Below are 16,315 nucleotides of genomic sequence, written 5' to 3' on the forward strand. Positions count from 1 at the left end.
GTTTACGGAACAAGTTAGGTTAATATTTGAACTACTTTTTTCCTTATTTATATTAAATGGATTCTGAATTGTATTTCCAAAATCTCCATCTAACCTTAAGTTTCTTTTCTTTGTCCAGAGTATTATGCTATGTTCTTTGGAAGGAAGAGGTATAAGAACAGCTTATTGCCTTCAAAGAGCTACATACTGGTGGGAAATCTATTGGCATTTCAGCTGAACAGTTCTTTGTTATGCGGGAAAGCAGAACAAATGATTAGGGTCCCTGGACCCTATCTAGTTAAAGCTAGTAGCATTTACTCCAGCTGATTGTTGCCATCTGGCAGTGGAGCTCGGTCTTTTTTCCAGAGAATTCTAATAGTTTGTTTTTTTTTTTAATGTGAAGTTTTCAGATTTTATAATACTCTGTGAGCTAAATCTAACACAGGGGCACCAAATTTCTTCTCTAGGGTTTCCAATGGTATAGTTTAGAAATTATATTTGGGTATTTCAAGCTTTATCTGTAGAGGGTGATATTGAAATTGTTTGACTAGATACTTAGTGGTCACACTGATAACAAGTTCTGTCCCTGAAACATTGGAAAATTAATGCATATCTACTTTTTTCCCCTTAAAGTTATATGAAGATAGAAGTAAATCTGAGACTGAGTAGTAGATCGTAGGTTAAGCAAGATTATCAACCCTCATCACTTCCCCTCTAAACTATTAAATTAGTCATTAGGTACTCAATTCTTTAAGTCTCTTCCTTGATAATTATGAAAGTAATTCAGACTATTATGTTTGAATAAAAAGAAAAATTTATAAAATAGAACTCTTGACTTTTTACTTACCATTATTCTCTTTCAGTGAAAACTAGCATTTGAGAGTTTTGTTTTGGGGGCTTTTTTTAGTAACATATTTTGAGATAGGATAGCAAAGCTTGATTATGATAATAAAGACTTAGGACTGTAGAGAGGGGACAATATTAATGAAGTGGCAGCCTAGTAATATTTCTAGCCTCTTCACATTTCTGGTACATGGAAACAATCCATTAGGACCTTTCCTATAGTGGGTACTCAGTATTTATTAAATTGAATGAATATATCTAATGAATTAGTGATGAAATTTTGTTTTGAAAATAATTGCATTCTTTCAAAATGTATGTCTTTGGCCAGTATAAATAAAAGGCTGTTAAAATTTTTGAACCAAACATTTGAAGTCTTGTGAACTCTGCATTGTTGAATTCTAGTGTGCTGAGTTGTTCATAGTAACTGGCAATTTATGTGGTACATACTAGGTCTCTGTGCTAAGCGTATGTGTATTAATTCATTTAATTCCCACAATTATCCTACAAGGTAAGTGGAGAAACTATTTATCTCTTTTGTACACAGAAGATGAATGAGGCACAAAATGCTTAAGGAAATTTGGCAAGGACACAAAGCAGTAAAACCAGAATTACCACTGACCCCAAATCACGGTTGGACCCCAAAGCCTAAGGAAGCATGTAGACTGAAACTTAGGAGATAGTCATTTGGGGCATTTAGGTAATTACTTCTGAAAGTCAATCTTTTGTGTGCTATTGTTTGTGGTTTTATTGTTTTGTTCTTGAAAATGAGGTGGTATGGCTGAATCTGTTAAATTTTCTTTCAACTCCAAAATTCTTAGATTCTAGGAATAATCAATGAAGAGAGGTGGACAATGCTCAAACAGTGAAAATACAAAAAATATTTACCCTTTTGAGAAGCAAGGAGAGTCCAAATAGAACACTCGTATTTTTATTGTAAATTAAAATCAAAGAAGTTGCCTACACTTAGTTCTACTGGTCTCATAAGAATTTTATATAGCTAGAGGTTGAATTTTAAGGATTACTATTTCTCTTAAAGTAATCCTGTGAAGTAACCTAGCAAATATATATTTAACTGATCAAATAGTAGTAGTTTTACTAGAAGATTTTTACTGACATTTTTAGTGATGGGGGCTTCCCAGGTGGCACTAGTGGTAAAGAACCTGCCTGCCAATGCAGGCGATGTGGGTTTGATCCCTGGGTCAGGAAGATCCCCTGGAGAAGGAAATGGCATCCCACTTCAGTATTCTTGCCTGGGAAATCCCATGGACAGAGGAGCCTGGTGGGCTGTAGTTCACGGGGTTGCAAAGAGTTGAACAGGACCAAAGCATCTAAACACAAACAATGTTTTTGTATTGGTTTGGAATTTTTGAGATATGTTAACTGGTTCTTCTGAGTGTACTTAATGATCAGTTTTCATTTGGATATTTTTAGAACTATTCAATAAATAGAAGATATCCAATTAAGTATCCTTTTTCTATGCAGAAGTTCCTTGGAGTTCAAGGAGTGCTGCTTTGCAAACTCAGAGTATTTATAAAAGCTAATTGCAGAAGGTATTGCCAGCCTAAACTATTTCCTTCATGTATATTGTTGTTTCTCAGACCTGAAATACTTATAAATCAGTGCCCAGCAGCTAAGTTCCTTTGCAACAGTTCAGATGCTCATTGCTTTAAACTGAAGTGGAAAAACAACTTTCAGGTGTGATGAGGAAAATTTTCAGAATATTAATCATATCAAATATACAAATAAGCTTTTGAGAAAGTGAAAGATGATTAAGATAGCATCAAGAAATACATACTTCTTTTATCAAGCATTTTTATATTTAATTCTAATATGCTTTGTAGTGGGTGTTTACATTTACAGATGAGAAAAAGGGAAATCTGGGAACCCTAGGAAATATATTTGGTATATGGGAACAGATAATGTAAGTATCAGGACTTATGTGATACATTTTGAATTCAGGTTGTTATATACACTTATCCTTCACAGTTTTCTAGTTACAATGAAGCCTGAGGCACTTGGTTTAGTTCCACATCAAGATCTCTCTTTGGAAGAATTCCAGTCATCAAAAGTTTCATTTTCTCTTTAACTTTTATCATGGAAAATTTCAAACATACTCAAGATTCAAAGAATAACATCAGTACATCACCCATCTTTGGTGACTACCCCTTTAGTAATTTCTGTGGAGCTCTGTAGAAATTGGAACTTCACCATTGACTTGCTATGCCTCTTGAGATGTTTTTCAGTTGTAAAATGATTGTCTCATAAGCACTCTATATCAGAATTGTTGTGGTGATTCAGTGACAAAATGAGTATAAACATTTATTACAGATAGTCAGTTTGGTCTGTTGGCACTCAGTAATTTTAGTTCCATTTCCTTTTTCATAGAAAAATGCCATAAATATCCCCTGGTTTTGCCTCACTTGTGAGGCTGGTATTTCTTATACAACGTTTGCCCCAGAACGTGGTTCTATAATAGACTTAGATGTACAACTTCCCAGGTTTCCCCCACACCTCCACATTTCCTTAGAAAAAGATTGTCCAGAAGAAGTATTATGCAAGTTACATATTTTAACTCAACGTATGTAAAATATTGCCATTTTATTTTATTCAGTGTAAGAATTTGGGGGATGCTTTGTATTTGTTCCACAGTTTCACTACTTAGTGTGTCTTTTACACTTGAAGTACATCTCAGTTTGGACTAGACATATCAAGTACTCACTGACCAGATGTGAGTGGCATTTTACATCTTGTTAGACAGCATAGCCTTAGCATTTCATAAGCTGTTCACAGCTGTTCTCTCTGAGCCAGCCAACACATGGTCATGGAGAAGACAGAATTAGGAGTCAGACTTTCCTCAAAGTTCTTCAGTCAGTCTTGTAAAGATTCCTGATTGATTAGTTCTTTGTTTTTATAGAGATATATCAGAAAGTTTCAGATGATAATGATTTAACTGTCTGAAGTTATTAATGATATAAATCGAATTATTTTAATTTGTCTATCAAGTTAATTTTCTTACGTGATAGATATTTAGCATATGTGAGGAAATTTAGTACTGAATAGTTAAAGCTATGATGCTGTCCTTGATGATGTGTTTTGTTTTTTAAGATTGCAGCAAAAATTGGAGGTGATGCTGGTACGTCACTGAATTCAAATGACTATGGTTATGGGGGACAAAAAAGACCTTTGGAAGATGGAGGTAAGTTATAGCCATAAATATTTTAAATTGTTTTACACAGAGTTTAGTTGAAGTGATTTTCATTGCTTTTCAAGTGTTCTTTTTTTGAAACATTGCTTTTATCATAAGGTTCCTAAAATTGTAAGGGTTATATTGGCCTCAGAAGGAGAGGGGGTAAAAAGAGACCTAAACAAGGTAGGTAAAATTTAAGTTAACCAGCCAGTTTTGTCTTAGTAGAAAACACTATGTTCCCTCTTTTAGGATTGTGTCAGATTGATAGTTTGCACAGACAACTTGTTAATATACTGAAGTAAAAGTCTAGGAAACATCTCACTGGTTTTTCTCATCATACATGAATTAATCTGAGATGCTATATTCTCATTACTTTGCTATTTGAGATTTCACTTTAAAGGTTGAAGTTGCTATATAGTTTGCTACTTTTGTGTGTTGCAGGTTATACCATTGTTACCTTTTTGTTTGCTTTAGTACCTTGTTTTGTGTTTCAGGTTTAACTCAAAATGTGGCTTAAAACAGTAGATATACAGTGCTTTGTATTTTTTTAAAAAACATAATTGTTGAAGCTTCTGAATTTAGAAGTCTGCACGTATTTTTTATTTTAGATTTGATGTATGAATTTTGATACATTTTCTTTTTGCCCTTTTATTCTTTTTTAAAGGAGGATTCTGAATGAGCTTATAGAATGTATTTGTAGCTTTTGATCAGGAGTACTTGGTTTCCTTTTATTTAAGTGTCTTTCACATTTATAGTGAGGTTTTAATATACAAAAAAAAAAAATGAGCTAATGATGCTTCAGATGTTGTATGTAATGTATTCTTTTTATTTTATGTGTAGATGGCTCTTGGACAAGTCCGAGCAGTACAACACACTGGGAGGGAATGCCCTCTCCTTTTAAAGGCAGGAATTTTTATTTATTACCTGTGTTCAGTATGTAAACGTGAAATAAACCAGTGGATTCTTAAATGGACACAAATATTTCTTGGATTATGTGTCTGAATTTTTGCTGCACAACATTCTGATGTTTAATCATTTAAGTTTGAAGGGGGGAGGAGAATGTAGTACTTTGAGCTGTAGGTTGCCTATTCTAAGGTATGCATTGTATTCATGTGTGTAAAGGATGTAGATAAAGATGAAGTCATGTAGTTGTTGAGTTTCTGCTGAAGTTTATGCTGTGAAATGTTTGGTTAGGAACAGTAGAACAGTTTAGCTTGAGATTGCCTTGTAATGTGATTTTTTCTTTCTTTTTTTTTTTTTTTTACTTATTTTGCATAGCTTTGTGTTCATTGTCAGGTACACTCAGCTTTTGATATGTCAAAATTTCACATTTTGATAGGTTCTTTTCCTTCCAATCTTCAGTTCCTACAGTGGGAAGCATCATTAGACTTTAGCATGTGATGTTTTGCTAACTAATGGACTAAATACTTTCTTGTATCATTCTAAAGTGATTGACATGCATTAAGGTCAGTGATTTGATTCAGTAAAAAAGAATTTTCTTTTAATGTCTGTGCATCTTATAAACATGAAGAGCATGAAAGAAGTGCAGTTTTCTTTATTTCGATTCCTAAGTGTTTGGGCTGAGTTTGGTGGTTTTGGTTCAAATGATAAACCATACCCTCAGCTACTTCCATAAATGTTTATATTGGTGTTCTTGATTGGGTATGGGGGATCTGAGTCTTATATTATTGGCAAAAAATTAAAAGACTCTTTAATTTTGCAGATCAGCCAGATGCTAAGAAAGTTGCTCCTCAAAATGACTGTAAGTATTTATTTTAAATTTGGTTAAAAACTAAATTTTAATAACAGGATTTTGTTCCTATGTTCTGTGGTATCTTTGAAGTTATTTGAAGATCATAAATTTTCTTTTTGAGTGAATTTATTTGTAAAGATATACCTTCTATCTTTATAATCTTCCATTTCTGTTATGGCAGTGTATATATTATAAGATTTGGTTGCTAAATCATTTTATGTATTCAATTTGTTTTATGATTCCCAGTTTTTAATTGATAGATGTTATATTTTCTATTATGGTCTATCATTGGATATTGAATATAGTTCCCTGTACTGTACAGTAAGAACATGTTGTTTATCCATATATATGTATAGTCTGTATCTGCTAACGCCAACCTCTCACTCCATCCCTCCAACACCCCCCATCCACCAGTCACAAGTCTGTTCTCTGCCTACGAGTCTATTTCTATTTCTTGGATAGATTCATTTGTGTCATATTTTAGATTCCACATATAAGTGATATCACATGGTATTTGTCTTTCTCTTTCTGACTTCACTTAGTACGATAATATCTAGTTGCATCCATGTTCCTGTGAATGCCAATATTTCATTCTTTTTTATGGCTAATAGTATTTCACTCTGTATATATACCATATCTTCCTTTATCCATTCTTCTGTCAACAGACTTTTAAATTGTTTCCATGTCTTGGCTACTGTGAGTTGTGCTGCTCTGAACATAAGTGTTACAGTTCCATTTCTTAATCTTTGCTTAACAACACTTGAAAAAGGACATTTTTTAATGCTATTGTTAATAATGTCTGCCCTTTCGCTGAGTTTCTTGCTGACTGTTGAGTAAAATTTTATTCTTTTCAAGATGTTGTCTTATGTCGGGGAAATTGTAGAATTGCTTTAAATGATGATATTGTTAAACATCTGTCAATTTAAATAAAATAATTTTTATTTCGTTTAATTTTTTGGTAGCTTTTGGAACACAGTTACCACCAATGCATCAGCAGCAAAGGTATAGTAAAATAAAAGCTTTTCTAAGAGTATTTTGCAAGTTTTAGTTGAATTCAATGTGAAATATAACCAAGTTAGTATATAGTGAATATACATGTCTTTGTGTGTGTGTGTGTGTGTGTGAATCCTTTAAAGCCCTTGACTCAAATAGATAATAGTGAATGATCAGTTTTCTTTTTGAGTGAGATACATTTATACTTTGGAAGGATGGGTGGAATTAGCCACCCTTTGGAAAAACTAAAGTGATTAAAATAACTTAAAATGATACTTCTGAACTGTACCCCAAGTGCTTTTTTAGCTACATAGGCCTCATATTTTGACTTTTGAGTATTTTAAGTGTGTGCCTACAAACTTAGTTTAAGCTCTTAGAAGCTGTTAGATTTCTATGTTTATTTTTATTTGTAAACAAATTATGTTTCTTCGAAGAAAAATGTTAGTTTCTGTCATTTCTTAGCAGGTCTGTAATGACAGAAGAATACAAAGTTCCAGATGGAATGGTTGGATTTAGTAAGTAATCTAATTTTTTTGACGCTTTGAAAAGACATAGTCAAAATACACTTTAAAACCTTTCAGCAAATAATTTTCTTTTTTCTTACTAGTAATTGGCAGAGGAGGTGAACAGATCTCACGCATACAACAGGAATCTGGATGTAAAATACAGATAGCTCCTGGTAATGTTATTCTCTTGCTGTAATTTTCAAAGTCACAAGAAAACTAGCATATTTAAAGTTGTTAGTGAAAATGATGCTGTTACTCTTTTCTTGGCCTAAGATTTTTGTTTGTTTTTAATTGTAGATAGTGGTGGCCTTCCAGAAAGGTCTTGTATGTTAACTGGAACACCCGAGTCTGTCCAGTAAGTATGAAAATCATGTTCCAGTCCCTCCTTCCTGAAGCATGTTATCCCTGCAATTGAACCAACTTTTCTTGTGCACTATTACTTTTCCCCTTTTCTAGAAAATTTCTAATAGCACATAAACATGCTTAAAAAAATCCCTTTATCTGAACATAAAACCATCTTTGAACCCCACATTTCTATTTTTCAGGTCTCTTTTACCAAAAAATTTGAAAGGTGGTCACTGCTTGAATCTTCAGCCTTGATTTCTTTCCCTAATTCCAGATGTATATATCCTGTTGCTTCCTCAGTATATTCTACACTTGGATGTCTTTTAAACATATCAAAGTTTAGCTTGTTAAAAACAGAATCATTGTTTTTCCAGTCCATACTTTGACTTGTCTAATTCATTTCATTTCATTGTATGACAACTGTTCTAATACTTCATCTTTCTTTAATGACCTATTTATCCATAAGCAACTCTTGGTCATTTTATCTTTCATAATTTATTTAGAATTCAGCCTCTTCTTGTCACCGTCCATGTCACCTTAATTCTGGTACCATTTGCCTGTATTACTGCAAGGTGTTTCTGTTTTTTTTTGTTGTTGTGTTTTTTTTTTGTTTGTTTTTTTTTTTTAAGCTTTGTCCAATTATAGTACAGCCATACTGATCCTTTTAAAATGTGAGTCAATTCATATAGTACTTTGTTCAAAACCCTTTAATGCTTTCCCATTTACAGTAGAAGTCAGTGTCTTTATCATGGCTCAGGTTCCCTGCCACCTTTCTTACTGCATATTTTGCTATTCTCCCAGCTCTGTTCTAGTAGCCTCTTTTCTGTTTAGCCTCTTCTCTATTTTTTCAGGACACCAAGAATACTTCTCATTTGAATCCTTTGTATTTCCTAGTTCTTCTCCCTGGGATGTTTTTCCCCCAGATGTTTTCATAGTCACTCCTGTACTTAATTCAGGTCTTGGCTTAAATGTCTCCTTATCAGTAAAGTTTTTGTTTATTTTCATTTATTTACTTTTTGATCACTACCATGCAGCTGCCCGGATCTTAGTTGCTTGACCAGAGATTGGACTCATGCCCCACTGCAGTGGAAGTGCAGAGTCCTAACTACTGGACTGCCAAGGAATTCCTCATTCATCTATTTTACATAAAATAGCATCCCTTCACACACACATACAATCTGTCCTTCTTATCTTGCTTTAATATTCTTTATAGCACTTAACAGATGAGTTATTTATTTAACCTTCTGTGTTTACTTATTTAATAAAGTTAAGCCACATCAACACATACCTTAACTGTTATTTCAGTGCTGTAACTCCAACCTAGAATAGTACCTTGCATATATAGTTGACATATTTAAATTATTTGTTGAATGAATAAATAAATTTTAACATGAGTAACCAAAGTAAAGTTTTAAAAATAAATGCATCATTTAATTTTTGGATGAATGAGCTTTATTCTGAGATAACTTTAGAAGTAGGGTATGTCTTCTTGGAAGTTTCATACTGTTCTCAAAAATATTGAAGATTATATACCTGGAAAATTTATTGCATGGTTTCAGTTTTTTATATTGATGATATTTTCTTTGAATTTTTAAAATTTACTTTTAGGCCACCTAAATCTGAATTGGGATGGATGAAATACCTGATTATTTTGTATTGACTATTAATTTGTTAACAGATCAGCAAAACGGTTACTGGACCAGATTGTTGAAAAAGGAAGACCAGCCCCTGGCTTCCATCATGGTGATGGACCAGGAAATGCAGTTCAAGAAATCATGATTCCAGCTAGCAAAGCAGGATTAGTAATTGGAAAAGGGGGAGAGACTATTAAACAACTTCAGGTATTACTATTTAAAATGATTACTTTGTCTATTTTGAAGCCTGTTTCCTCCTTCTCCCCTTTTGTTAATACGTCTGATTTCTGTGATTAACAGGAACGGGCTGGAGTTAAAATGGTTATGATCCAAGATGGACCTCAGAATACTGGTGCTGACAAACCTCTTAGGATTACAGGAGACCCATACAAAGTTCAAGTAAACTTAAGTTTATATTTTACAGTAGGGGATTTGGGGTGGATAGCAGTGGGTAAAACATGCATGACTAATTACAATGTTTTGAGACACGCTTCCTAAATTGGGTAATTTTTTTTGTACTTCAGCAAGCCAAGGAGATGGTGTTAGAGTTAATTCGTGATCAAGGTGGTTTCAGAGAAGTTCGGAATGAGTATGGGTCAAGAATAGGAGGAAATGAAGGAATAGATGTAAGTAAAAATACCAATTCAGAAATGATTGAATGCTAGTCCATAAATAAACTAGGATTTTCCCTGTTTTGTGTTACATAGCCTTCTCTAACATGGTATTGTCCTCCCCACCCCCGCAACTTTTCAACTTAGAATACAGTGTATTTTGTATCTTTTTAACCTCTTCTATATAAATATAGTGCTTCTGTGGTTTGAGGCAGATACATTTTTCAGGAAATGGCTTTCCTGATACTTAGTTTTCTTTGCATAAGGTCCCCATTCCAAGATTTGCTGTTGGCATTGTAATAGGAAGAAATGGAGAGATGATTAAAAAAATACAAAATGATGCTGGTGTTCGAATTCAGTTTAAGCCAGGTGAGTACTTATGTTTAATTTTCTAAGCATTGCTGGCAATTTCTTTTAACACTCATTAATTTAATGTTAAATTAATCCAATTTTGTTTCATTGTTTTGAAGATGATGGAACAACACCTGATAGAATAGCACAAATAACAGGACCTCCAGACAGATGTCAGCATGCTGCAGAGATTATTACAGACCTCCTTCGAAGTGTTCAGGTTTGATAGAATGTTAATATTGTCATTGCTTTGTTTTCATTAAAGAAGATTTTCCTTCATTAAATGTGGAAGTTCCCCTCCATAGTTTTTAAATCAAAATCTGTTTGATGAAACTTTATTAATTGCTAGGAAGTTTAAATTGCTTTAAGGTACACATCTTGGAGCAGGAGGGCAGCTACATAAGTGCACTAGTTTATTCACCACAGTAAAAAAGAATAAAAGGTGGTGGTGGTTTGTTGATTTGGGGGTGGATGGCGTCTCCTAGCTTCTCTAAATTTAAGATTTAGAAAAAATGAAAGTTGAGGGAAATAGACATGCAATAATTTTATTGTGGAAAGAAGAGTTTCTGACTCTTCTGACTTTGTCTTTGCCCTCTTTAGGCTGGTAATCCTGGTGGACCTGGACCTGGTGGTCGAGGAAGAGGTAGAGGTCAAGGCAACTGGAACATGGGACCACCTGGTGGACTACAGGAATTTAATTTCATTGTCCCAACTGGGAAAACTGGATTAATAATAGGAAAAGGCAATGTATTTAAAACTATTAATGTGTGGTTAATAATTTAATGCTTTATCTGATTTTCTGGATGCTATTTCTGTTGTTGTTGTAGATGAATAGCAGTGATTTTTCTTTGGCTGTATTTTAGTAGGAAAGTGTTCTTATGCTGATATGTAACAGCTAAAGCCTAAATGAAGGGCCTTATATGTATTTAAATCTAGAGTGGGATTTGAATCACATTGGTTTCTAGAGAAGAGGATCAGCAGTTTAATTATTAGTGTAAAAAACTTTTCTTCTCACCTGGAAAATGGTTTGAGTGTTTTTGTTTATTTTGCTGTTTCCTGACACATGTTTTTAAGTTTTTGAATTCTTAAGTCATTGTGTTAGCTTCTCATTGCTTATAAAAGCAATTTCTTTGAACCAAGTGTTGATACGATAATTCATTTTAAGGTTGGGTACAGACATATTAAACTATGTCTTAAAACTTTAAAGTGTATGATTATGATTGATTGTATATTATATAAATTGATTTAAAATGTAGAATAAATGGAAACTCCTAATAGCATATTGGCAGATGGGATACTATTCAAAACTTCCTTAATTATAATCAGTTCCTTTTGAATAGCTCCACTTGTATCCTATGAATCTTTAAAGAAATTACTGTGTTTTGATTTTAGGGGGTGAAACCATAAAAAGCATAAGCCAACAGTCTGGTGCAAGAATAGAACTTCAGAGAAATCCTCCACCTAATGCAGATCCTAATATGAAGTTATTTACAATTCGTGGCACTCCACAGCAAATAGACTATGCTCGGCAACTCATAGAAGAAAAGATTGGTGTGAGTATGCTTTAAACGTCCTATTGTTACCACAGGTTCTGTTAGTTATATAAGACATTAATTCATACGTTCCTATAAGAAAAGTGTTAATTTCTACTCTAAAATTATAGATCTGATGACAACAGATACCTAACAATATAGAAAAGATTGTCCAGCAGTAAAAAAAAAAAAAAAAAAAAGTTATATAGTTACAGGTATTCAAAATCTTGTACTGGAGTGTGGGTAAATAAGACAAGACGACATTACTTGAGTTACAACATTAGGGTTAGTAGAGGGTTGTGAAAAATACTAAAAGATATAGATAGTTAACCAGAAGTCACTATTTATTAAGGACTTACTTGGTGACTGTTACTGCTTGCTTACTGTTTATTAAGGGCAACCCTTGGTGAGGCAAAGAAGAATCAGATGCCTCCCCCCTCATTAAAGTAGAACTCTACATTATCCTATTATCCTATTTCTTAGACTGGCTCCAGACAGTCATCTAGGGGAATTTGGAATGTAGACAGCTTGTGTGCTTTACATTTCAGCATGTAACATATAATTGTAATTCAGAATGTCTGCAGTAGGGCCCAGTGTCTAATTTTAAGAATGTTCCAGGTGATCCTGATACCTAACCAAGTTTGAAAATAATGAGGAAATAGTGCTTTCAGTTCATTAGCTCAGTCGTGTCCAACTTGTTGCAGCCCAATGGACTGCAGCACTCCAGGCCTCCCTGTCCATCACCAACTCCTAGAGTTTACTCACACTCACTTCCATTGAGTCAGTGATGCCATCTAACCATCTTATCTTCTGTTGTCCCCTTCTCCCACTTTTAATCTTTACCAGCATCAGGGTCTTTACCAGTGAGTCAGTTCTTCCCATCAGGTGGCAAAATTCCATCAAAGTATTGGAGTTTCACCTTCAGCATCAGTCCTTCCAATGAATATTCAGGACTGATTTCCTTTAGGATGGACTGGTTGGATCTCCTTGTAGTCCATGGGACTCTCAAAAGTCTTCTCCAACACCAAAGTTCAAAAGCATCAATTCTTCGGTGCTCAGCTTTCTTCATAGTCCAACTCTCACATCCGTACATGACTACTGGAAAAGCCATAGTCTTGACTAGACAGACCTTTGTTGGCAAAGTGATGTCTTTGCTTTTTAATATGCTATCTATGTTGGTCATAATTTTTCTTCTAAGGAGCAAGTGTCTTTTAATTTCATGGCTGCAGTCACCATCTGCAGTGGTTTTGGAGCCCCCAAAATACTGCTTTACTATGTTTATTTTACTGTGAAGAATTAACATATTGTGAGGGAGCTTCTTAGTTTATTATTAATAATTAGAATATCTTAGGAAAATTCTCCTTGATGTTTGCCATGCTCTGAATGAGGTGTTTCTCCATGCTTGGGAAAACAAAAATAGATGTAGAAAAGACACTTAAGAATACCTTAAAAATACACACAAATATTCTAAGTTCTCTGATAAGGAGAATAAATGTAATTGTTCAAAAACATGAGGAAAATAATTGTTGGACTCAGTAATGGCAAGAATTGATGCCAGAAGAATGATTAGTGCTCCTTGGTTTTGGATTTTGCTATCATTAGCAAAATTAGGATTGCATTTGGATTGATGAACATACAAGACAGGTTGTTCTGGAAAAGCAGTTAAGAACATGGACTCCTGAGTCAGGTGTCCAGGTTCAAAATACTCTCAATTATTTACTGACTGCATGATCTTAGAGGAAGATATTTACACTTTTTTTTGCCTCTCATTCTTCTGAAAGTAGGGATAATTATACCTACCTTATAGGGTTATAGGGATGAAATGTTTGAAGTATGTGTGTCTATCACTTAAAAGCATGCCTGCCCTATAAAATGTTGCTACTTTTTTTTTCCAGTAATCTTTTTTTTTTTTACTCTTTAGAAAGGATAGGTTATGGCTAATAGAAGTGAGGGATAATGTTAATAAAGGGATTTTAAAAGTCATGAAGTATTTAGCTTTATTGTGAGAAAATTGACAACCAAATATAGATTAAGCATTTTTGTCCAAATTGTCACATGGTGAGTACTAACAGTATTTTATTTTAGAGCAGGTGAATCTAGTTGTCCTTACAAGTTGGGATTATCAAAAAGGAATCAACTAAGCATTATTAATTATACTATAACATGAAATGGATATGAAGTAGTCTGTGACTTACTAAATCAATTAAAAGGAAATCCTTGATGTATTTAGAAAATTATGATAAAGGGTAAGGGAGAAAATGAACTTAAATTATTGATTCAAAAGTGGTTCAGTGACAGAAGGGCTAGGAGGAAGGCTACTTTGTTGAAGAAGAACTTGCTAAATATTACTGGTTTAGTATTCATTATTGGTAAAATATTCATCAGCCATTTCACTATGTTGTTAAGATATTTCTCTGATTAATGTTAGGAGAGTAGATGTAGAGTTGATGCAGAGAGAGAAGAGGTAAAGGAAAGAACTTGATGTTTGGTAAGCTTCCGTGATTAAGATGATGAAGGAATAGTAAAAGTAAGAATTGTACAAGGAAAGGGAAATAATGGAAAAGGGAGTAGTCTGAAAAGAGTAGAAGATAAAGGAAATGTATCAGGTCTTTGCTAATACTGTTAATTTGAATTAATTTTACATGTCTCATTAATGTGGTAGAGTTAGATTTTTGCAGCATGGGTAAGGAATGAAGGAAAAACATAAATTTTAGATTACAGGTAGGTAAAGGTGTGGAAATGAAAGGTTATTTGACTTTTGAAATGTTTAACCTTTATTGTCTTTGTGATTTTTGTCTTTTTGCAGGGCCCAGTAAATCCTTTAGGGCCACCTGTACCCCATGGGCCCCATGGTGTCCCTGGCCCCCATGGGCCTCCTGGGCCTCCTGGACCAGGAACTCCAATGGGACCATATAACCCTGCACCTTATAATCCAGGACCGCCTGGCCCTGCTCCTCAGTAAGTTTTGAGTTTTGCTCTTGGCTTTTCTTCAAAGATTACAGATTTTGGTAAGTTGTATTTTTAAATTGATTTCTGTCTTTTCAGTGGCCCTCCAGCCCCTTATGCTCCCCAAGGGTGGGGAAATGCATACCCACATTGGCAGCAACAAGCCCCTCCAGATCCAGGTAAAAGATGATTATCATTTGGTATAATCTGTGTTTTTGCTTGCCACTCCTGTTACATTCATTAGGTATTCCTAGTGTTGAATCTATATTGTGTGCATTGTCTGCACTTGTTCACTCCTTTAGCAGGAGTGTTAGCTTCTGGTTCTACTATAGCAAATAAGACTGTTGGGAATATGGTCTGTTTTCATGAGTGTTTTTCTTCCTGCATTTGGCTTTCTCTGCTTCTAAAATGATACAGCTGAATGCTAAAAGCCAAAGCTATAGGAAGAAGTACAGTGTGTTAGGTTTTAGATGCTAGTGCCATCAAATATATTGTCTGTTAATTGTGACATTTTCCTTGAAAGAATAATGTACATTTGTTTACAAAATTATGTGGGTCAATTGAAGTGTTTTAATACTTTGGCATTAAACTTATAGATTCTCAAATAAGATATGCAAGTATATTGTCTATTTTAGTATTCCTGATATGATAACTTCACATATTAGTAAAAGTCAGGCCTATATTAAATATCTGCATGTTGGAACTCTTAAAATTCATTTAGATAAAGATTTTTTCTGTTCAGATCTGGATTTATATGTTTGTTACGTTTTATCCTATTCTTGAATCTTTTCCTACCCTGTAGTTTACTTTCCATTACGGTCAAAGAGGGAATTCATTGAAACCAGTAATTTTTATGGTCCTTTTTTCTCACCTACTGTGTACCTTTTCACTGGAGTAGTTTCAAGGAAGGTACTGAATTAAGGATTCCTTTTCATACTATTGTGCATATATATATATATATATATATGTATGTATATATATTTTAAAAAACAGCTAAAATGATTTGATTGCAATTATTTTAGTGAACTTTATTAAAGATTTCTAGTATTTAGAGTGGTCCTATATTTTAACATACCTTAATTTCATAGGAGGTATGCCTTTGGTAACTCGGTAAAGAATCTACCTGCAATGCAGGAGACCTGGGTTCAGTCCCTGGGTCAGTAACATCCCCTGGAGAAGGGAGTGGCAGCTCAGTCCACTATTCTTGCCTGGAGAATTCCATGGACAAAGGAGCCTGGTGGACTACAGTCCATGGGGTCACATAGAGTCAGGCACTACTGAGTGACACACGCTTTCATTTTTCATGCTCTTTGGAATAACAAGAGGTATGCTTTTTGGAATATGATGATACAACATGACAGCAAATAACCTCAACTCACACATTCAAGAAGTGTGCTGACGTCTGAGTATGAGTAATGAATTTACATTCTGTAGCAGAAGAGGGTACTTAAAGTGTTAGCAATACTGTGCTGTTAATAGAAGGACTTATCAGAAGAAAGGTCAAATATGATTTATTGTATAATAGTCTAAAAGTCTTTAAAGAGTGGAAAAACTTTTCTTTCCCTCTTGTAAGCTAAGGCATGGTGTTACTAAGCTGAGGAATCACACCACTGAAGACACTGAGAAAATTAAGGG

The 16,315-nt window shown here is 34.2% G+C and overlaps 1 protein-coding gene across 24 annotated transcripts in view; it reads left to right on the plus strand.

Moving 5' to 3' along the window:
- FUBP1 (far upstream element binding protein 1) overlaps positions 1 to 16,315 on the plus strand; it is a 34,354-nt gene that overhangs the window by 2,219 nt on the left and 15,820 nt on the right. For 12 of the 24 annotated variants that reach the window (XR_009493601.1, XR_003033405.2, XR_009493605.1 and 9 more), the window contains exons 2-17: positions 3,928 to 4,018; positions 4,850 to 4,912; positions 5,733 to 5,771; positions 6,725 to 6,764; positions 7,218 to 7,270; positions 7,363 to 7,434; positions 7,559 to 7,616; positions 9,285 to 9,447; positions 9,541 to 9,639; positions 9,765 to 9,866; positions 10,118 to 10,220; positions 10,322 to 10,422; positions 10,803 to 10,944; positions 11,595 to 11,755; positions 14,541 to 14,692; positions 14,780 to 14,859. Coding sequence is in view for 20 of the 24 variants with exons in the window: in XM_024988269.2 (XP_024844037.1) it covers positions 3,928 to 4,018; positions 4,850 to 4,912; positions 5,733 to 5,771; positions 6,725 to 6,764; positions 7,218 to 7,270; positions 7,363 to 7,434; positions 7,559 to 7,616; positions 9,285 to 9,447; positions 9,541 to 9,639; positions 9,765 to 9,866; positions 10,118 to 10,220; positions 10,322 to 10,422; positions 10,803 to 10,944; positions 11,595 to 11,755; positions 14,541 to 14,692; positions 14,780 to 14,859 (1,519 nt within the window). In the remaining 4 variants the exon portion in view is untranslated. Of the gene's footprint in view, positions 1,520 to 3,927; positions 4,019 to 4,849; positions 4,913 to 5,732; positions 5,772 to 6,724; positions 6,765 to 7,217; positions 7,271 to 7,362; positions 7,435 to 7,558; positions 7,617 to 9,284; positions 9,448 to 9,540; positions 9,640 to 9,764; positions 9,867 to 10,117; positions 10,221 to 10,321; positions 10,423 to 10,802; positions 10,945 to 11,594; positions 11,756 to 14,540; positions 14,693 to 14,779; positions 14,860 to 16,315 lie in introns of all 24 variants that reach the window. The other 12 variants (XR_003033408.2, NM_001076846.1, XM_059883852.1 and 9 more) reach the window with 4 other exon arrangements.

The sequence above is a fragment of the Bos taurus genome, chromosome 3 (genome assembly GCF_002263795.3).
Source record: "Bos taurus isolate L1 Dominette 01449 registration number 42190680 breed Hereford chromosome 3, ARS-UCD2.0, whole genome shotgun sequence".
In the NCBI taxonomy this organism is placed as follows: domain Eukaryota; kingdom Metazoa; phylum Chordata; class Mammalia; order Artiodactyla; family Bovidae; genus Bos; species Bos taurus.